Source organism: Danio aesculapii, chromosome 2 (genome assembly GCF_903798145.1).
Source record: "Danio aesculapii chromosome 2, fDanAes4.1, whole genome shotgun sequence".
Classification (NCBI taxonomy): Eukaryota; Metazoa; Chordata; class Actinopteri; order Cypriniformes; family Danionidae; genus Danio; species Danio aesculapii.
In genome coordinates, this window is record NC_079436.1 from 50,811,289 (window position 1) to 50,833,672 (window position 22,384).

Consider the following 22,384-nt stretch of genomic DNA (forward strand, 5'->3'; position numbering starts at 1 on the left):
TACCATGGTGGAGGTTGGTGAAGAAAAAAATTGGTGGAAGAAAAAAAACTGCAATAGGAAAATATATGTTTTTTTAAGTTTTTGCGTACATTCGCAAATGTTTTGCGGTCCCTCGCAAAACTGTTGTTTTGTCGGTAAAGGTGTCCGCAACTCTTTTGAAGCATCAAATCAACGGCATATTAGCAGTCACAACACGTGCAATTTTTCACGTCACAATAATTTATTATCCTTTATTAAAAAAAAGGCGAATATTGTGCATGTACGCGTTTGTATCTAAAAAAGTACATATCAATAAATTTTCTTTATCAGGTGGCAGTCTTTTACTTTTATTTCAAAGTGCAGATTGCATACATTTTATTAATATATATTTTTTAACTTTATATATATATATATATATATATATATATATATATATATATATATATATATATATATATATATATATATATATATATATATATATATATATATATATATATATATATATAGTTAAGAAATATATTTACTATTTTCCCAAGTGTATATCTACTGTAAGAAAATATCAGAATTCGGTATATACTTTCAGTATTATCTTTGCGATAATCTAATCCTGTTTATATGACATGAGCCTGCTCCCTAGCAGGTTTGATCTACCAGAACTGTTGCTATGACAACAAGTCTCAGATGAGTTTTGAAGAACTAAATGATCCTGGATCATGTCAAATCGTCAATATTCAAATCCAGCTAATTAAGTAATCCACGTACGAAGAACGGACCCCTGAAGCGTTTGTGATCTCAACAGCCTGGATGTTTGTTTTTTTGTAGTCCCCAAAGTTTGCTCTCTGTAACTTAGCTTTGCTAAGCTAACTATGTAAAAGCCAATGTCTCTCTTTGCATTGAACTTTGAGCGTCTTACATTCAGAGATGTTGTTTTGTTCACACAGCTACATAACACGTCAACTAAAGTTTAAAATATGATATCGTAGTGGACCACCCCTTTAATCTATCGTTTAACTCATTTTCTTGATATTAAATTTTGACAAAAGTTAAACAATTACATTTTAAATTATTATTTTTTATTATTCTATACACACACATTTCATAATTTGCAGCCTCAGTCATTGTTGAATTGAAGAAATGAAAAAGAAATGTAATATTAATGCAAATTAACTTATCAGAATTGTATACATCTTAAAATTTTTTGAATGGATTTTTACATGCATAATGCAATTAGTACGATTTAATGTAAAGCATATAATTAGTTCAGTTACAGAACAGATACTGTGCATTCACTGTGTTACACAAAATCGACATGCAATATTCAATCTTATATAACACCAAAAAAAATACTGCTTGACGTACATTTTAGACTCAATCAATAAACTGATTTAAAACAGCGTGCGTAACTTACAAAATTAAGTTAGAACATGATTAACTTAATTAAGAACAAGTTGAGAACTAAAAACATATGTTGATCGTGTGTTGACTAATTGATCATGTAATATTTACAGTGTGCTATTAGCTCACCCTGAAGTGGTTCCAATCCTTCACAAGTTTCTTTATTTTGTTGCACACAGATGAATGTTGAATAAGTCCTTTAACTATTGACTTCTATAGAAGGAAAAACAAATTCTATGGAAGTCTATGGTTACCCGTTTACAACAATAAAATCTCTTCTGTTGAGTTCAACAGAAGATACAAACTTACATATGAAGGATGCACCCACTTTAAATGTTATCACTGGATTTAATGGGTGTTATCAGTGGTTATCAGTTGATAGATATGGGCCAGTAGGAGGATTCTGCGCCTACTGGTAGGCTCAGAAGGCTGTTATCATCCATTTACGAGGTTAATCAGCTATACTAATAGAGTGGAGGAACTATGATGTCATCTTGTAGGCTAATCAGCTGCTAGCATAAAACTGGTTCCCTCGATAAAATTCCTAGGATTTTTCCATAGGCGTTTTGAAGATAGCAAATAATAAGCTCTGTGTTCAAACACTGTTCGTTACACTTACACGTTTTGTCCAGCCAGATAATCCTGACACATAAATACAACTTTGAGCACTTCTGGATCTTAAATGCAAACGCAAGAACTGAAAAGCTAACATTAGGCCATAAATGGACTACAGTGCCTTCAGGGCGCTCGCCTGTGACGTCAGCACCGCTCTGCTACAGACAACTTTTCAAGCTTATTTTTAGAAATATGGTCCATGACGAAGATTTACTCTCTCAGTTTATTATATTATAATCCACACTATATAATATAAACAAATAAATACGCACAAACACATCTGTTTAGATCTACGTGCCTTTTGGTAGTTTTTTATTTGGGAAATACATTTTGTTTTGCTTTACGGTTGTTTTGAAACTGTATGTGTAAATGTGCCTACATGGTATTATCATCAGACATATTTAAATAAGTGTATCTCTCGCCTGCATACAGCATGCTTACCTTAGTAACAGACAACAGAAATGAGGCGTGAGGAACAAGTCTATATGCCTGCAAATTCCATCATGGACACAGAACAACATTCAATACTCTTTTTTTTTTTGTCACGAAGTACAGCGAAAAGTAGCCCATACAGTCACATCTGCTATAATTTTAAGGAGAAGTGTAAATATTGCAGTTATGACAGAGTTATTATATATATATATATATATATATATATATATATATATATATATATATATATATATATATATATATATATATATATATATTAATATATTATATATACTGTATAATCTATTGATGACGTTAAAATGACAGTTAATAAGTCTGTGTTTTTTACACATTTATTTACGTTTGCATTATTGAGAGCAGGAAAGAGAAAGACTGCACTGGTAAGCAGTATCCTCATAATATGGTTTAATTAAAATAAATGATCAACAAATGAATCTGTCGTGACAGTCTTTACAAGTGAATCATTATCTACAAACAATATGAATTCCCAATTAGAAAAATGCTACAAACTATAAAATACTATTCATGAAAAATCACAGACAAATCCAAGCGCAAGCGGGCTGCGTTCTAGACCAGTTCAGCTCGATGATGTATGTCTCCGACACCACCTGTAGTCCTATTTAGCAACTTGATAGCAACAGTCTTTTTAAAGAAGCGTAACTGATTAAAGAAATCAAGAGTGTGATGTAACTGATGTGTTTTATGTCGTAGAATAAAACGTGAAAGTATCTTGAGTTTGTGTTAGCCACGAACCTTATTTAAGCGATTTAACCGAAATCCTATTAAAAAAACTCATTGACTTTGGGATGAGGGAACCGGAACTGCTAGAATGCTAACTCGCTTCCGGGTCTTTAAATACAAATTGACGTCATAGTTCCTCCACTCTACAGAGAAGACTCCAGATCCTGATCTATTTTTACATTACTGTGATGGTTTGGTTTAAGGTTGGGGTAGGGGTAGACGTTAATAAAACACAATTATTTGGAAATTTAATATATAATATAAATAATTCTCATCAACTTCCGGCCGCAGCCAAATGCGATCTACAGCTGATTAACCATGTGGATGGATGATAACAGCCTTCCGAGCCTACCAGTAGGTGCAGAAGGCCCCTACTGGCTCATATCTATCAGCTGATCACCACTAATGCCCATTCAATCCAGTGATAACATTCAAACCAGCTGAAGGATAAGTAAATGTCGACAGATTTCTCAGTTTTGGGTGAACTATCCCTTTATTTACTCACCCTCAAGTGGTTTCAATCCTTTAAGAGTTGAATTTTTCTGTTTAACACATTAAAGAAGATATTTTGAAAAATGTTAGAAACCTGTAATCATTGATATTCATAAAGCATGACATCCTGTTTGAGTTTCTATCTTCTGTCGAAAACAAAAGAAAATATGTTGAAAAATGTTAGAAGCTAGTATAGCTAATGTTAGTATAGTATTAAACAAATACTATGGAAGTCAATGGTTACAGGTTTCCAGCATTTTTCTAAATATTTTCTTTAACGGAAGAGTTTGTTGCAAGTGATGATTGAGAATGATGACCAAATTCAAAATTTTGTGTGGACTACCCCTTTAAGACCAGGAACGTCTAATACATGGATATTTCTTCGCCGTTGGAGTAAATAATCCTGCTGTTTCGATTTGGAGGCTCCACGTTGTTCCTACACAAAGTCCACAACATTTTCTTCAAGTGGTTTCTGAACTTTATCCCCATAAAAACGTAAACCACAGGATTGAGGCAGCAGTGTGAGAACGCCACCATCTGAGAGACGTACATCAAGTAGTCAATTGACTTACTGACCTCGCATTCGTTAAAAGGAGAGATCCCCCACGAAATCAGAGAGTCCAGAAATATGGCCACGTTAAACGGCCCCCATCCCAAGAAAAAAAACAGCACGATGAAGAAGATGAGGTGCACGGTCTTCTTGCGAGTGTGAGACGTCGGCCGAAGCAGCCGGGTCAGAATCACGGTGTAGCAGAAAGCGATGATCAGGAAAGCCACAATGAAGAAGCCATTCTGTAAGTACGTGCTCCAGAGCTTCCAATTAATTTGACCCTCGAAATCACAGAGCTTGATAACATCAGAGGCTTCGTTTTGGGAGTCAATAGGGTTTTTCACAACCGTTTTGAACGTGGCTTGCGGGACGGCAGCGCATAAACTGATGATCCAGACCACAATTGATATGGCGTAGCAGTGGATGCTATTTCTGGACATGACCACTGACATGGGGTGGACCACAGCCACGTATCGATGTATGGTTAAAACCGTCATGAATATAATGCTGCTGTAATATCCCGTGTAAAACACGTAGTTGACTGCTTTGCAAGCTTGATCTCCAAGGGTCCAGCCGTTGACATAGTAGTAGGCCCAGAACGGCAAACCGACAGTAAAAATCAGATCAGAGATGGCCAGATTCAGCAGGAATGTGTTGGTGAGGCATCGCAGATTTTCATACATCACGAGGACGCACAAAACCAGCGTGTTTCCCACACAGCTGAACACAACCACAATGATGAAAATGATCGGAGTGACGGTCGTCCCAAATTGGATGACATTCATCTTATTACAGGCTTCATCAAGGTAATCAGAGTATTCAGGAGTAATGTTTTCAAACTGATTTGTAGTCACTGATTGGAGATCCATCCTGATGCACAATGTGAAAAAAGAGATATTTAATTTGATAAAAATCCTGGAATGGTGTAAAATCAATTTCATGACAGATCCATATAGATGATTTCAAAAATTGCAAAAAATTGCTATATTTCTCTCTTTAACAACACTAAAAATATATATTTTTGCTGATTGTTCAATTTATTTTTTTAAAATGGGCCGAAACAACACAATTCTTGATGTTTTTTTTGGGAAAACGTAAATGTTTAATGGTCAATCAGCATAAAATTGTAAAATCCCTTGAGTTAACTTAATCGATTTGCGTTGGGACGGCATGAAGGAACTGTGTAAGCAGTGAATGTTGAGAAATAATTGTGTAAAATTACACAATTTCTTTAACATCCACTGTTAATGATCGTAAAACCCTCTAGGAACATTCCTTTATGCGTTATTCAAAATGGTAATCGTTAAAAATGTTACAAAATGTCCAAACATCAGGATTTTCAATTGCCAAAAAAATGTAAAAATAAATAAGGTAATAAATTAAACATTGTTTCTATTAAGACTGTAATAATCGACAAAAAATGTCTTTATTATTTGGATTTTTTTTTTGTTTGTTATTTTTACAGATTAATATCAACAGTATTCTGTTAACAAACTGTAAATTTGAGGAGTGTAAAGTCTTTACGGTGACTCACTTCACCTATTTCACTTCTATTTAATTTAACAAAAAGCCTGGAAGGATGTAAAATCAATTTCATGACAGATCCGTACACTGTCAGGGTACAATTTTGTTCCTAGAGGAAACAAAATATATAATTGTACCTTTAAAGGTCCCAAATTGGTCCTTAGGGTACAATTTTGTATCCAAATGGGCTATAAAGGTACAAATGTTCAGATTTAGATTTATTCTTGTAACTTTGTAGCACATTTGGGTATAAAATTGTACCCTACAGAACCAATTTGGCACCTTTAAAGGTACAATTATATATTTTGTTGCCTTATAGGAACAAAATTGAATACCCTCAGCTCATGATAAGATCAAGACACTATATAACACAAATTTAAATGTATTAATACTAAACATTAATATTAAAATACATAATTATAAAATATAAAGTTAATAAATTGATTGAATTAAATATTTAATAATCCTATTTTTTTCATGTTTTCAAATAAAATTTTTTCCTCGAAAATATTTATAATTTAATGTATAATTGAATGTAATTTTAATCATTAAAAACATAAATGCTGATATTTGCATAACTAATTGTTTAAGACACTAAATAAGAATCCTTTCACGATGGAATCCTGATGGAAATTAGTAATCCTTTCGAGTTTAAATTGAATGTAACCCTTTATTTGTTTTATTGTTAAAAGCTAACTGAAATTAAATGTTTCAATGAAATGATTTGCATTAATCAGATTTCATTTAAATGTAGATACTGTCACCCAATTGACAATTGAATACCCGAGACTTTGGTGAGCAAAATGAAGGCAAATGCAGATTCTGCTTGACTTGTGTATTCAGCATTAAACTCCACTGTGTTATAAGTGTGATTGTTTATGTTTTTATTGCAATAGGTTATCATTTAAAAAGTTAAACTACATTAGTCAATACGATTTAAAGCATAGGTCTCAAACTCGATGGAGGGCTGCAGCTCTGCACAGTTTTGCTCCAACCCTAATCAAACACATCTGATCCATCTAATTAAGGTGTTCAAGACTACTAGAGACTACTAAGCAGGTGTGAGTTGGAGATGGTTGGAGCTAAACTATGTAGAGCTGCGGCCTTCCAGGAATTGAGTTTGAGATCATTGATTTAAAGGATTTCTATTTAATCCGAAATATTATTATGATATTTTGTTTTTGTCCCTTCATGCTAAAAAGATTGGCCAACCCTGGTATATATAATTGCAAAAATTGCCAAAAATATAAGATATTTCTCTCTTTAACAATGTGGAGAAGTAATAATGGCGTTGATTGTAATCAGTATTGAGGAAAGGTACTTTTGAAAGTAATGCATTACAATATTGAGTTACTCCCCAAACTATAGTGTAAAAGTATAGGCTAAAGATGTTTTAAATACCCTGTTGAGTACTCAAGGAACTTCAAAACGTATTTTAAGTGCCTCAAAGCTCTTTCTCTCATAATGGGGTTTCTGAAGGGAACCACTGACAGTCTTTGCATTACTTGCAGGACCCTTTTTATAGTAATTGGGAACCATCAAGCGCTTATTTTCAATTCTGAGTTTCTGGAGTTTTCTTACACTGAGACCTCGGAGCACTTTGAAAGTTATTAGAGGAACTCAGATTCCAAAAAAGAGATCTGTAAACATATAAAATGGTTCCTGGTGGATCTCTCTTCTAAAAGCCAGAACTTAAGGAACCAAGAGGTTTTTGTGACTATTAAATAGGACAACTAGAGACCAGAACATGTGATGCATGTTTATTTTAATATTTACTCAGTTATTTGTGCTTCAGTACGACATTTGGTGTTTATTGAATACACAGGAATATCATTAATTATATGAAATGTAAAAAAAAAACAAAAGTAAAAACAGGTACAATACAATTGAGCCACAACTTAGGAAAAAAGACACAAAATTTTGCAAAGTTTGACAGTGTAGTTGCGTTACTTGGTTATTTAGTTACTTTTTATGTTATCTTTCAGTTACTTTTGCATTATTTTTTCTTACCTGGCTAAGGCTTGATCTCTTTCAGAACATGCAGGTTTTTTCCTTCTTTTTTAAATATTGGAGTTCTGCATTGAACAACACACTGGATGACAAAAACAAAATAATACGTCAAATAATATTAAATTAGGATAATGTTATCTTTTAAAAAGTTCCTGACCCCAGGGCTACATGCCATATATACAGATTAATGAACGTTTAAAGCAATGTATTTTCTTCTTTTTTACTTTTTGTCTTATTAGTTAATTAAAATCATTGAGACAATGCATTGAGACAGTCCCCTTTTTCATTTCTTAATGAGCATACTTCCATTGCAAAAAAGTAAGGCTCTGGCCTGCCATCTTCATTTGTGTCTATTTCTGCAAGGTGCAAATTCTCCCATTGAGTGTGTTTAAATTTAGCAAGTACATTTTTAAAAAGCAAGTTAATTCAATTTAAAACTAACTCGCATTACATTTTTTTTAAAAGTAACTCAAGTATTATTACTTGATTGTTTTAAGTAATGCATTACTTAACTCGTTACATATAAAGTAACGCTGTTTTGGAACTCGTGTTACTTGTAATGCGTTGCTAGGAACATTCCAGCATGTGTTATTCAAAATGTGGTTGTACATTCCAATTTTATAATGTACAAAAAAAAAAAAAAACAATGCACCAAATTTAATGTTGTTTCAATTGAAGATTATAATAGTCAACCCCAAAATAAAAATGTGCTTTATTATATGGAAGAAAAAAAAGATTTTATTATTTTTACCCATTAAAATCAACAGTGGCATTCTGGTAACAAACTGTAATTAAAATCTTCACAATGAAAACTGTTGTAAAAATGGTAGATGGTGTTCAAGAAATACAATGAAAAACATGTATGAGTATATTTCCATGATGATTTTTGTCCTCTATGCACCTATGAAACTGATGATTAAAAAATATTAAATTAACTGTGTTTCAGAAAACAAGTTCAAACAAGTTTTATTTCATTAAAATGTATTAAAGATCAGACAACTTTGAATTATTTGAACTGAATAAACGTGAAAATACTTTACAGAACTTAATAGAACATTGCAATAACGTTCAGAGAACATTCTATGTCACCAGGGTTAAAGCTATAGAGAAGCATAATGTTTATTAAGCAGAATGTCAGCAGAATATCTCAGTAAAGCACATGTTTTAGGTTTTGTCTCTTACCTTTAATGTTAATGGAAACAGGTAATCACAGGCTGAGCGAGGATTGAAACCTGCAAAAGATCCTCATCCTCATATACAAAACCCCCATGCTCATGTTCTATTTTTCTGTTCCAGATATTAATTTAAGGGCGGCACAATGGCTCAGTGGTTAGCACTGTCGCCTCGCAGCAAGAGAGCCACTGGTTTGAGTCCTGGCTGGGTCAGTTGGTATTTCTGTGTGGAGTTTGCATGTTCTCCCCGTGTTAGCGTGGGTTTCCTCTGAGTGCTCCGGTTTCCCCCACAGTCCAAAGACATGCTCTATAGGTGAACTGAATAAACTAAATTGGCCATAGTGTATGAGTGTGAATGAGTGTGTATGGATGTTTCCCAGTAGTGGGTTGCAGCTAGAGGAGCATCCGCTGTGTAAAATGTATGCTGGTTAAGTTGGCAGTTCATTCCGCTGTTGCAACCCCTGATGAATAAAGGGAGTAAGCTGAAGAAAAATGAATGATTGTAAAGAGTGTGTTTTCTACAGGTGGTTTGTTATGCCCACTCACCTGTGTGAGGCACACTCAGAATTAATAATATATAGGGGTTGTTCTGTGGTGAGGTGGAGGAGAGAAAATGGGTCTTGGTTTTATTCATAGGGGTTCAGGTAATCATGCAAAATAAGGGTTTTTAGTGGTTTGAATGATACCAGTGACTTCGCAGTCCGTGTGGGAATAGGTAGATCATTCCACCAGCGAGGAACAGTAAATGAAAAGGTTTTGGAAGGTGACTTATAGCCTTTCTGCGATGGTACCACAAGGTGGTGCTCACTCCGGAGCAGATGGAGGTAAGAGGGTGCAGTGCCAGTGGCTGTCCTGTAAGCAAGCATCAATGATACAAGTCTCAGTCGGTAACCTAATGTAATGCAGAGAGATAAAGAGAGGCATTATGGGCTCATTAAAGACCAGACGAGCTGCATTCTGGATCTTCTGTTGAGACTTAAGGGTGCAGGATGGGAGACCAGCTAGAAGAGCATTGCAATAGTCCATTCTTGAAATGACAAGAGCTTGGACTAAGAGTTATGTAGCATGATCTGTTGAGAAGGGTTTGATTTTTCTAATGTTGAAGAGTGCAAGTCTGCATGATGGAACTGTGTTAGCAATATGCTCTTTGAAGAACAGCTGATCATCCAGGATCACCCCTAGGTTCCTTACCGAACTACATGGGGTAATCGTAGATGACTGAGATGGATTGAGAAATTATGATGAATGTGTGGATTTGCAGTTAAGTTTTTTGCCAGATTAAGTTGTAGCTGAGGGTCTTTCATCCAAGCTGAGAGATCCTCCAGGCAGTGGGAGATCCTTGCAACTACCATAGGGTCATCTGGATGAAATGAAAGATAGAGCTGTGTGTCATCGGCATTACAATGATAAAAAAAAACATGTGATTGGATGATGGTCCCCAGGGATGTGATGTAATTAGAAAATAGAAAGGGACCAAGAACAGATTCCTGTGGTATCCCAGTGACCAGCTTAAAAGTTTTGGATACTTCTACTCTCCAGGCAACTCTGAATGATCTGTTGGTGAGGTGATGCCCATTGAGAAGAGGGTGGACAGTAGAATCTGGTGATTCACTGTATTAAAAGCAGCAAGACAGGTCCAGTAAAGGCAGAATGGATGATTTATAACCTGCTTTGGCAATCCGCATGGCTTCAGTGACTGAAAATAGTGCAGTCTCAGTGGAATGTCCACATTTAAAGCCTGATTGGTTTGCATCCAGCAGGTTATTGTGAGATAAAAATGTGGAAATTTGGTTAAAAGCAACTCTTTTCAGTGTTTTGGCAATTAAGGGAAGAAGAGAGACTGGACTGGAATTTTCAACCAAATGAGCTGTTGAGTGGTGTTTTTTGAGCTGGGGGTTACTCTGGCTTGCTTAAAACTCGTTGGGAATATTGGGAATGTGTGTTCGGGCTAGCACTAGGGCTGGGGAAATGTCCTGCAGGATGTGTGAATGGAATTGGGTTCAGAGGGCAGGTTGTAGGATGGGAAGAGAGGAGGAGTTTGGATACTTCTTCCCTCAAAAGGAGTGAGAAAGATGAGAGTGAATTTTTTTCAGAGGGTGTTGTTTGATGGAGATTTGGGATGGATGTGTTGGGAAACAGATTGCAGACTTGAGTATTTCAGTTCAAAAAGTCAGTCTTGTCACAGCATCGTCAGTCCTGTCACACAGGATATTACTAAATAAAAATGTACTAAGGAAATATTTATAAATAAACCTCTTTAGCTGTGTAGATTTTGTTAAAATCTCCCATCTAAAAGTAGTTATTTTACAACTGTGGGACATTCTACCAGAAACGTACATTTTCACTTATAAAAAATGAGACCTTTAAGCTTGTCCTCCTTAAAAAAAAACATACAAAAACAAGCATAAAATCAAACAATTCAATGATAGAACGCATCTTTGATCACTGTCAGTTTCTTCTCCCTCAAATGATGTCACTTCCGAGTCAGAGCCTTAACCGTGCAATGCACGCATTTTATTTTAAATTTAATGCAAACGTGACAGGACTGTCAGAAACATGTGGACAATTGCAAGTTTATTTATTATATATTTGTAGTATTTATTTGTTGAATCTATTCATAATTTCATGTTTTTAATCAATTGATGTGAATGATAACAACTTAATCTTTCTAAAGTTTTATTTTTTCCTAAATAACAGTATTTAGCATAACAAAACTGTTAAAGCTGTAGGATCAAATTGGCTGAGGACATAGACAATGACAGGGTTTGTACATTTGTAAAGTGTTTTTTATTATTAAAAAAAAACCTGAGAACAATAAATGACATATTCCTTTACAGAACAACTCACAGAAATCAACCATCAGTCCATTTTAGACATTTTTTGGGATGAAATACTTTTTATTCGCTGTATTTAGGCCTATGTTTTTAATTCAGGGACAGATAATGTACGTTTCTGGTAGAATGTCCCCTGTATTAGTGCCACACAGGTATTCTGTGATTTTGTTTAGTACAATTGGCTGAAAAGCCGCATATATTTCTTATTTAAATGATAAAACCTTGCAATCAATCAGGTACATGTGATCAATAATAAAATGGGTCACACTTTATTTTGATGGTCCGTTTGTTGAATTAAAGTTACATTGCATCTACATACCAACTAATTCTTATTATAGACTGTTAGGGTTAGTGTAAGTTGACATGTACTTGCAAAGTTTCTTATAGTCAGTTAAATGTCTGTTGAAGGAGCAGTATCAACAGATATTAAGCAGACAGTCTACTAATACTCAAATGGACCATCAAAATAAAGTGTTACTAGAAAATGCTGATTGTAACAAAGCAATTCATTAGGAAACCATTCTAACATACATTAACTTTTCTGTGACAGGGCCTGACATTTTAGGGGTGTAATGCATATAAGAATGTATTCTATGCTATCATAAAAACATTCTGAGATATCATGATACCTGTTTCTCATAGTGTCATACATCTCATACATATCCTCCATATGGCTCAAATTTCAGGTTTAAGAAAAAAATTAATTTCCCCCAATATTTTTATAGACCATTTCAATGTGGTGATGTCATTGGCCCATGAACATTTCCTGCTTGTTATCAAACTATTTCATAACTGTAATGAGAGGCAATTCATGAATCATAACTCAATGTTAAAACAGCTTTCGTAACAATCACTATGTTGCTTTTTTGGATTCTCGGAGGAAGCGATTAAGACAAAGTAAAACAGGAATTACGTTGACGCCATTGTTTTTGTTTACATCCCTCAAAATGGTCTATAAGTGGAAATGTACGTTTCTAGTAACTAAAATGTATGATTATAACGTATTGGAATTGATCTTATCGTCCTAGCCGTGTTTAAAATATATATTTTTTTCACAGTGACACTAAACACGTTACACCAAAACATTTGTTAACATCTGAAAAATGTTTGTGTTTTGACGCCGTCATTGCGAATTATCACATGACACTTGTTTTGTTTACATTACTTTTACCGCGCAACCAATCGTGACTACTACGTCAAAGTAAGTTCGGCTTCCGATTGGATTACTCTGCTGTCCGTCAATTTTAGTAACCGCCTCCTAACATGGCCGCAGGATTGAATCTACTGTAAATAATCAATGAGGAAGATCATCTTTCTGTATAAAGTATGTCTTTATTTACGTCTTTTCATCAGTTTTTACGTCTGTTGGTCTTTCATACATGTATGTGTCATTATAATAAAGCAAAAGGCAGAAATATGAGTAAAACGCCGAACGCTGTTGGGAAGTTGTAAACTTCAGCAGGTGCGTTTGTCTCCCGGGTCTCATTTAAATATTAAAGGTGAGGTTTATAGGTTATGTTTTATAATTGAGGTGTTTACAATATATTATTTAAGGTGTTTTGAATTTTGGGATGTACATTTCCTCAAAATTGAAAACAAAAGTAAAACCTGAGTACTTTAATAGGTCACATGTAAGGTTTCATAAGTTAATGTATTTACTAACAAGAACTAATAATGAACAGCATTTATGAATCAATGATCAATACGTACTGATTCATAATTAACATCCAAATTCACGTTTAACATCAGTTAATGCACCTTGGGTTAGCATGAACTAACAATGCACAGCTGTATTTTCATTAACTAACATGAACATATGCTGTGATAAATGTATTGTTCATTGTTTGCTCGTGTTAGAAAATGCCTTAACCAATACAACCTTATTGTAAAGTGTTACCTTATTCCAACGTTACCTTCAGTCAAATTTCATCAAACAGCACACGTTTATAAGAGCATAGTTCTGTATTTTATATATTATGGAAAAAAGGTTTGGTCAAACTTGTAAATTGTAAAAATATGGCCTTTTATGACATCTTAAAACAGCACAAACAGTTTAAGATTTACTGCTTTATTGTTGTCTTTATTGTTTTAGTGTAACCTTGTTTTTTTTTTTTTGCTTTATTTTACAGGCATTATGTTAACTTTATGAACCATCCACACTAACACATTCAGATCACAATGAGTACAGTCGGAGAAAACCAGCTTCAGAGGATCATCAGAGATCTGCATGGTAAAATCCCACATGCATAATGTATTTTTGCTTGTTTGTGTCTCTTGAAACTGTTTTAAAAGGATAGTTCACTCTGAAATGATAATTCGGTCAACATTTACTAGTTTCAGTCCTTTAGGAGTTTATTTCTTCTGTTGCACACAAAGGATGATATTTTTGAAGAAACCTGTAACTATTGACTTGTTTTTCCTACTATGGAAGTCAATGGTTACAGGTAGGGGTGTTTGGTTCTGGGTTTTTTGGAGTCGTCTCCGATTCTCGACTCCTAATTTTGGAGTTGGTGGAATCGACTCCGGAATCAACTCCATTTACTTTCACTTAAAATTGCAAAAATTAAACATGCTGTATCATATCACGCTTTATACACGCAGTTCTCCTCTGGCCAGACAAAATCAGCAGTTTAAATAATCTGCAATCAAAATAAAATAGAAATAAAAAATAAAATAAAACTGTCTAGTTTAAATAATTTAGAAAATTACATTGTAATCTTGGAGACAGAAAGATAAAACATCCATTTATTATCGAAATATTTAATGAAAAGATGTAGTAGTTCATTAACAAATAAAAAAAAAAAAAACACCCCAATTGAGACCAAACAACATTTAAATAAAAATAATAAATATCTTCTCAATATAAATGTTTGATACTTGAATACAGAGTACCGAGTGAACTAAATAATCCGAGGTAGCGGACGGTCTAAGGTTGTTAATTTCTGTATTTTTTTTAAAGGCAACAGACGCTCCAACTGATCAATAAACAAAATAGCTGTATTTTCAATTTGGTTTAATGACCAATTAAATATTAAACCCCCTGCAGAAAACGTTTAACTCAAATAATTCAAAACAAACCTAAAATAATGAATAAATAAAAGCAGCGTGATACACTGTGACTCAAAGCATCTCATGTTGCTCTCATTCTCATAAATGTGATTTTTGTAAAGTGTACTTTTAAATAGCCTATTATTTTAATTTTAAATATCACTGTTTGTTTTGTGCAATTTGTTCATTGTAATGAAATAAGAGTGTGTTAATGGGACGACATTCGCCGGAAGAAAAGGAGTGAGTCACACCTGTTTTTGAACAACATTGGCTATTTAAAAATCCTTTTTGAAACGAATTTTATTTGTTATAAACTGTATTTTAATTTTAATGTATGTAATTTGTAGTTATCTACAAAATAAACAAGAACAATAGCCTAAATATTTAGAGGTGAAATTAAGTGTGTCCGAAAAAAACAAACAACAAAACAAAAAAAAATCAGGACAATAAATAAATATTGGATACTGTTGTCATTATGATTAGTGTTTTTTAAGTAATCAATTAATTAATTTGTGAAATAGGCATAGGTTAAAATTTTTACATGTAGCAGCAATCAATAACATGACATGGTAATTTTATCTGCAGTGCTTATGTAAGACGATGATCTGCTCCAAATTTACACACATTTGCTGTATTTGATTTTTAACACAGCAAACTTGATTTTGCAGGCAGATCATCTTAAAAACCAAATTTCAGAAAGCTGTATTTAATATCCCGCAGCACTATTTATAGGAGCCTAGAGTACTCGTGGTTGTGAAATTCAAAAGCAAAACATAAAACATGTGAAAATGCATTCAAAGCGGGTTCTTTCGATGTTCATCTTGCTTAAGAATGAGCATTATCACTGTAGCATGTATCCGCTTCATTCAGAAGGGTTTAAAAAAACATACTCTACTAAGGGAGTCGATTCCTGTCCTGGAGTCGATTTCGGTACTAGGTCCATTGAGAGTCGAGGAATCAACTCTTTTGGAGTTGAATCCCCATCCCAAGTTACAGGTTTATTCAGAATATCTTCTTTACTGTTCACCAACAGAATAAAGAAACAAATGTTTGGAACCACTTGAGAGTGAGAAAATAGTGTGTACATTTTCATTTTGGATGAACTTTCCCTTACTAAGTGTATTCTAGGGACACTACAATGTGTCCACAAATACTCATTATTATAAATGTTATTTATAACAGCACAGAAAATATAATAATTATGACAATTATATAAAAATATAATGTTTTTCAAGCATGTTACTGTAGCTCCATGCGAAGGTTTTCTTGTACTAATGATATTTGAAAACTTCTCCACTGTAGTTGATCTGCTCATATTAATGTTTCTCATAACTGTGAACTAAACTTTAAGCTATCATGGAAAAAATGGTGAAAAACAGCTGAAATCATCAATCTTGTCATTTTTAGGAGGTTGCACAAATAAGTCCATATGTGTCCATATGTTTTTTCAGATGCAGTTTCTGAGCTGAGCAAGGAGCATTGTGACACCGAAGAGCCCATCACCGATGACAGCTCCAGCCTTCACAAGTTCTGTTTTAAACTGGAGTACCTGCTGCAAGTATGGCTCAATTTTTTGTCTTTATGGATTTTAGCAGCTTTTAACATGTACTACAGAAATCAAAAACCAAGCATACAAAAACTTTTTTAAAATAAAAACAATATAAACAAAAAAAATATATACAGTTGAAATGAGAATTATTGGCCCCCTTTGATTTTTTTTTTTTCTTTTTAAAATATTTTTCAAATGATTTTTAACAGAGCAAGGAAATTTTCACAGTATGTCTGATAATATTTTTTCTTCTGCAGAAAGTCTTTGTTTTATTTCGACGACAATAAAAGCTGTTCTTAATATTTTAAAAGCCATTTTCAATTTCAAAATTAGCCCCTTTAAGCTATATATTTTTTCAATAGTCCACAGAACAAACCATCATTATACATTAACTTGCCTAAATACAATATACCTGCCTAGTTAACCTAATTAAAAGTGTTTAAAAGTGTCTTGAAAAAATCTAGTAAATATTATCTACTATCATCATGGCAAAGATAAAATAAATCAGTAATTAGAGATAAGTTATTAAAACTATTATGTTTAGAAATGTGTTGACAAAATCTTCTCTCCGTTGAACAGAAATCAGGGAAAAATAATAAACAGGGGGGCTAATAATTCTGACTTCAACTGTATATCAAAATGAATTGCCTGCATTGCTAAGAACTTAGTTTGGACATCTTTAAAGTTTATTTTCTCAATGTTTAGATTGCTTTGAACCCTCAGATTACAGATTTTCAAAAAGATGATATGTATTTTTGACCATATTTTGTCCTATCCTACAAAAAAAGTAGAAAAAAACAAAAATAGATTATTGAAATATATTGCTAAAACACTAGTATTTCTACTTAAAGATTTTATATTTAATTTGGTGTGTTTCTTGGTTTTTCTTTGGAACTATTTGCCAAACCAGTAGCCATTAATACTTAACATGCTATTGTTTTTTTTTTCTTGAGCATTTTATTTTACTACAATATTTAGTTGTTACAAATGGTTTAATTTCTTTTTGTTTTGTGTTATCATGACATTCTATGGTGACCTACTGTAAGATATCTACAGTCAAGCTAAAATCATGTTTAGAGTGATTTCTATTTTTTATTATTATTATTATTATTATTATTATTATTAACCTGCTGACCGTTGTGTCTAGTTTGACCAGAAAGAGAGGACCACATTTCTGGGCAGCAGGAAAGACTACTGGGATTATTTCTGTGACTGCTTGGCCAAGATTAAAGGAGCTAATGACGGCATTCGCTTTGTCAAATCAATCCCTGAGGTAATCCACCACACGAGTCCTAACATCTGCTGGAAGCGCGTCTCTCCAACCTGTGCATGTGTGGCTCCAGACAACCTTCTCATTTCTCTTTCGCAGTTTCATTTCACTGCTTTTCTGACATTTTACGTACGTCTTTTTTGTTTGTGCGCACCTCTGTGGAGGGTTTCGAGCAGGAAGCAGTGACGCTCAGCCTCAGGTTGGTCTTGTGTTGTAGGTGTTTGATTAGCAGCACTACTACTTAAAATATTCTTTTCTTGCTTAATATTTTTGTTTTCCAATGCAAATATAAATTTTTTTAAATCAGGATGCATACTTGAAAAGGAAAATGACTAAAGATATTAAAGCCTTGTTTTCTAATTTTCTTTTTTTTTAAAAGAATGAATTTTATTCTTAAATCAAAAACAAAACCCTGCTTGTTCTGTGCATTTTTTTCATAAAGAATCACTCAGTGTGCCATTTTGCCATTTTAAAATCATGCATCTTGATTTAAGAATGTTTGGATATTTATACTACAAAACAAGGCAGAAATACTGAGTCGGAGTTGTTTTTTTGCAATGAGTTGAGGGTCTCGCAAACATTAATATATGGTTCTTGACCAAATAATTGTACAATACAGTAGATTTTATTTCTTTTTTGTGCTTTTATTGCGGTTTACTAAGGCAATTTTTTTGTTTGTTTTTTAGAGAGACAAACCTCTAGGCTAATTTAAGGATCTAGGCTGTTCAACTTATTCCACATTGGTTGTCCTACTGACATGAAACCTTAAATCATAAGGCATGTTAAGGAAATATGTGCTGTTACAATGTTTCACGCTGTTCATTAGAAACACTATAGAAACTATTTGGTGACATTGGAGAAATCTACAGAAATTGTTTATTTTTTATTTGGTAACATATTGTTAGGTAAAGCTAACCAGTAGTACTGTATATCAATGTTTATATCAGTTTTCTTTCTGAGCAAAACAATAATTTTGCTCATAATAATTTAAGAATAAGAACTTAGTATATATTTTAGCGTGAGCACTTACATTAAATCTTTACATATATATAATTTATAAGCCCCCCCCTTTGAATTTTTTTCTCTTTTTTTAAATATTTCCCAAATGATGTTTAACAGAGCAAAGAAATTTTCAGTTTGTCTGATAATATTTTTTCTTCTGGAGAAAGTGTTTTTTTGTTTTATTTCGACTAGAATTAAAGCAGTTTTAAAAAATTTTAAACACCATTTTATATACAAATTTATAAGCCCCTTGGGGCAATTTTTTTTCTGATAGTCTACAGAACAAACCATCGTTATACAATAACTTGCCTAATTACCCTAACCTGCCTAGTTAACCTAATTAACCTAGTTAAGCCTTTAAATGTCACTTTAAGCTGTATAGAAGGGTCTTGAAAAATATCTAGTCAAATATTATTTACTGTCATCATGGCAAAGATAAAATAAATCAGTTATTAGAAATGAGTTATTAAAACTATTATGTTTAGAAATGTGTTGAAAAAATCTTCTCTCCGTTAAACAGAAAACGGGGAAAAACATATATAGTTGAAGTCAGAATTATTAGCCCCCTGTTTATTTTTTCCCCAATTTCTGTTTAACAGAGAATATTTTTTCCAACATATTTCTAATCATAATAGTTTTAATAACTCATTTCTAATAACCGATTTATTTTATCTTTGCCATGATGACAGTAAATACTATTTGACTAGATATTTTTCAAGACTCTTCTATACAGCTTAAAGTGACATTTAAAGGCTAAACTAGGCAGGTTAGGATAATTAGGCAAGTTATTGTATAACGATGGTTTGTTCTGTAGACTATCGGGAAAAAAATATTGCTTAAGGGGACTAATAATTTTGACCTTAAAATGGTTTTTAAAAAATTAAAAACAGTTTTTATTCTAGTTGAAATAAAACAAATAAGACTTTCTGCAGAAGAAAAAACATTATAGAAAACACTTGGAAAAATTCCTTGCTCTGTTGAACATCATTTGGGAAATATTTATAAAAAATATATATAATAATTCAAAGGGGGGCTAATAATTCTGACTTTAACCGTATATGTGTGTATATATATATATATATATATATATATATATATATATATATATATATATATATATATAGATAGATAGATAGATAGATAGATAGATAGATAGATAGATAGATAGATAGATAGATATATATATATATATATATATATATATATATATATATATATATATATATATATATATATATATATATATATATATATATATATAGATAGATATATATAGATATATATAGATATAGATATATATAGATATAGATATACATGTACACTACCGGTCAAAAGTTTGGGGTCAGTAGGATTTTTAAATGTTTTAAAATAAGCTTCTCCTCCTCAGCAAGGCTGCATTTATTTAATCAAAAATACAGTACAAATAGTAAAATTGTGAAATGTTATTGCACTATAAAATAACTGTTCAAAAGTATTTATACTTTAACTTAATACTGTATTCCAGTGATTTTAAAAATGAATTTTCAGTTTCATTACTCCAGTCTTTAGAGTCACATGATTCTTCAGAAATTACTGTAATATTAATTATTATTGTTATTAATATTATTGTTATTAATAGTAATAGTAATAAAAGCAATAATGGATGACTAATCTAACTAAACAACTTGAAATAACAGTCCAAAATTTAGTAGCCCATATTTATTTGTTGGGGAAAAATATAAACTAAAATAGAACAAACAGCAAAACTCCAGAGAAACTAAAATTAAATAAAATCTTGTTGAAATTTTGTAGCTTGTAATATATTTTTGCAATATTTCGCATGCATTAACATTATTATTATTATCTTTCTATTTCTAAAGATGTTCGGTGTCTTAAATATTATTTTAATAAATATATCTATTTAATAAATCTATTCTAATGGACAAAAACTATAGTGCATATACTCTCTGGGAAAATGATAAAAATATTCGTTTTCAAAAAATATACACAGTGCTCAGCATAAATGAGTAACCCCCCCCCCTCCCCCCTTTGAAAATTTATATTTTCATCCAATTCTCAGAGAATATAGGCAATACATTTTGGTGCGTTTAAACAAAATAGTTTTATTAGTACCTATATTAAAGTAAGATTTTGGTTACCTAACATCTTTAGGAATAGAAAGATAAAGCAAATAGTTTATTGCAAAAGTCTACAAAGTTTCAACTAAATAAAAAAAATTGTAGATTGTTTTTCTTGATATTTATTTAATCTTTGTCCCCAACATATTAATTTGCGTGTTCAAATGTTTGCACTGTAATCTTTTTGTTAGATTAGTTCCAGTTTTGGCTTTGGTTATGACTAATCTAATGTATATGCACACAAATACAGTATTATCATAAAGCATTCTATAATAAATATACATTTAAAAGAGAGATCTGTGAGGGGTTTTCTCATTAATGCTGAGCAACAGATATCGCTTATGCAGAGTAATGATTATTAGCATTATTTAACCCACACTTCTGATGTTTTATTTTCACAAAACATGACCTGCATTTAATGTGTTTTTTATATGAAATTTATTCTAAGGCAGACACCAAAATCCCACATCTTTACTTTGACCCATATATAAATCTCTTCAGAATTCCTTTGCCATTGAAATGCAGCTTTTCCGTGAGTCTTGAATCCAGAATAAATCCAGAAATCCCGCATCAGCTGTAGTGTAGGGTTTCCATCTGTTGTCCTTATGCTCTTTGGTCGCCCACTGTAATCCTCCATCTGCTCTCCCGTCAGTACTGTACCCAAGACGACCATTGTTTGTGTTTAGAATGGCATATTACCATACCACTCAATGCAATATTCTCCAGTATGCAGTGTGTGCGCGCTACACTCTGTACAATATACAGATTACTGGTACACATGGAATGTATTAGTATATTGGCCAAAATGTGCAGCGTACAGCAGATAATGTATCCATCTATGCAGTGAACTCAGCTTGACCTTCCATTTTTAGTATGCTGAATCAGCATGCAGTAACATTTAACATGACCTTTTTTGACATTGATCGGACTGAGAATTTGTTTTATTATTATAATTGCTAAAAAGACAAACAAAACTCTTATGTTGCATGGGAATAATTTAAAAAATTGTCATATCATGGGACAAAATTATTTTTCTTTTATGCCAAAGATCATTAGATTATTAAGTACATTTAATGTTCATGTAATATTTAATATAGTAATATTTGCTTTAGTATTTACTTATTAAAGCTCTTTATGATCCTAAAGATCATGATGCATGAAGATATTTTGTAATGTGCATTGTTAAGAACTTCATTTGGACAATTTTTTTCAATGTTTAGATTTCAGTATGCTGTTTAACGTGACCTTTTTTGACATTGATCAGACTGAGAAATGTTTTATTATTATTATTATTATTATTATTGCTAAAAATAAATAAAAGGTCCACAAATGTAGTTGTTGCATGTGAATATTTTTGAAAATGGCCATTGTCTGGGTCAACATTATAGATTTTTATTTTATGTCAAAGATAATTAGCGGATTAAATTTTATAAGTAATAAAGTAATATTTACTTTAATATGTACTATAGATGGGCATAGATTAATATTTTTAATCTAGATTAATCTCACAGTAATCTTGGAATTAATATAGATTAATCGAGATTGAAATGGCTCATTTGAATTCTGCCGAAGGCATTCAGAATATGCGTGCTTCCCAAATAATTACTAAATATAAGTCTTTGAAAATGGG

General features: G+C 32.5%; 2 protein-coding genes across 3 annotated transcripts in view; one reads left to right on the forward strand and one right to left on the reverse strand.

Annotated features, from left to right (window-relative positions):
- Window positions 1-2,726: 2,726 nt before the first annotated feature.
- xcr1b.1 (chemokine (C motif) receptor 1b, duplicate 1) lies at window positions 2,727-7,839 on the reverse strand. The gene is made up of 2 exons (XM_056468257.1): window positions 7,763-7,839; window positions 2,727-5,098 (listed from the first exon to the last, which is right to left on the reverse strand). Exon 2 carries the CDS (start codon window positions 5,095-5,097, stop codon window positions 4,042-4,044), a length of 1,056 nt encoding a protein of 351 aa, XP_056324232.1. The 5' UTR covers window position 5,098; window positions 7,763-7,839; the 3' UTR covers window positions 2,727-4,041.
- A 5,182-nt stretch (window positions 7,840-13,021) lies between these two features.
- The window catches only part of fyco1b (FYVE and coiled-coil domain autophagy adaptor 1b), a 51,246-nt gene continuing 41,883 nt past the window's right edge, over window positions 13,022-22,384 (forward strand). Inside the window, exons 1-4 of one of the 2 annotated variants that reach the window (XM_056445273.1) lie at window positions 13,022-13,092; window positions 13,898-13,998; window positions 16,268-16,374; window positions 17,513-17,638. In XM_056445273.1, the coding sequence (XP_056301248.1) occupies window positions 13,947-13,998; window positions 16,268-16,374; window positions 17,513-17,638 (285 nt within the window). In that variant the 5' untranslated portion in view covers window positions 13,022-13,092; window positions 13,898-13,946. Of the gene's footprint in view, window positions 13,268-13,897; window positions 13,999-16,267; window positions 16,375-17,512; window positions 17,639-22,384 lie in introns of both variants that reach the window. The other variant, XM_056445281.1, reaches the window with a different exon arrangement.

Excerpts from the sequence above, each read along its gene's own strand:
- xcr1b.1 (XM_056468257.1), bottom strand. The coding sequence starts at position 5,097 with ATGGATCTCCAATCAGTGACTACAAATCAGTTTGAAAACATTACTCCT.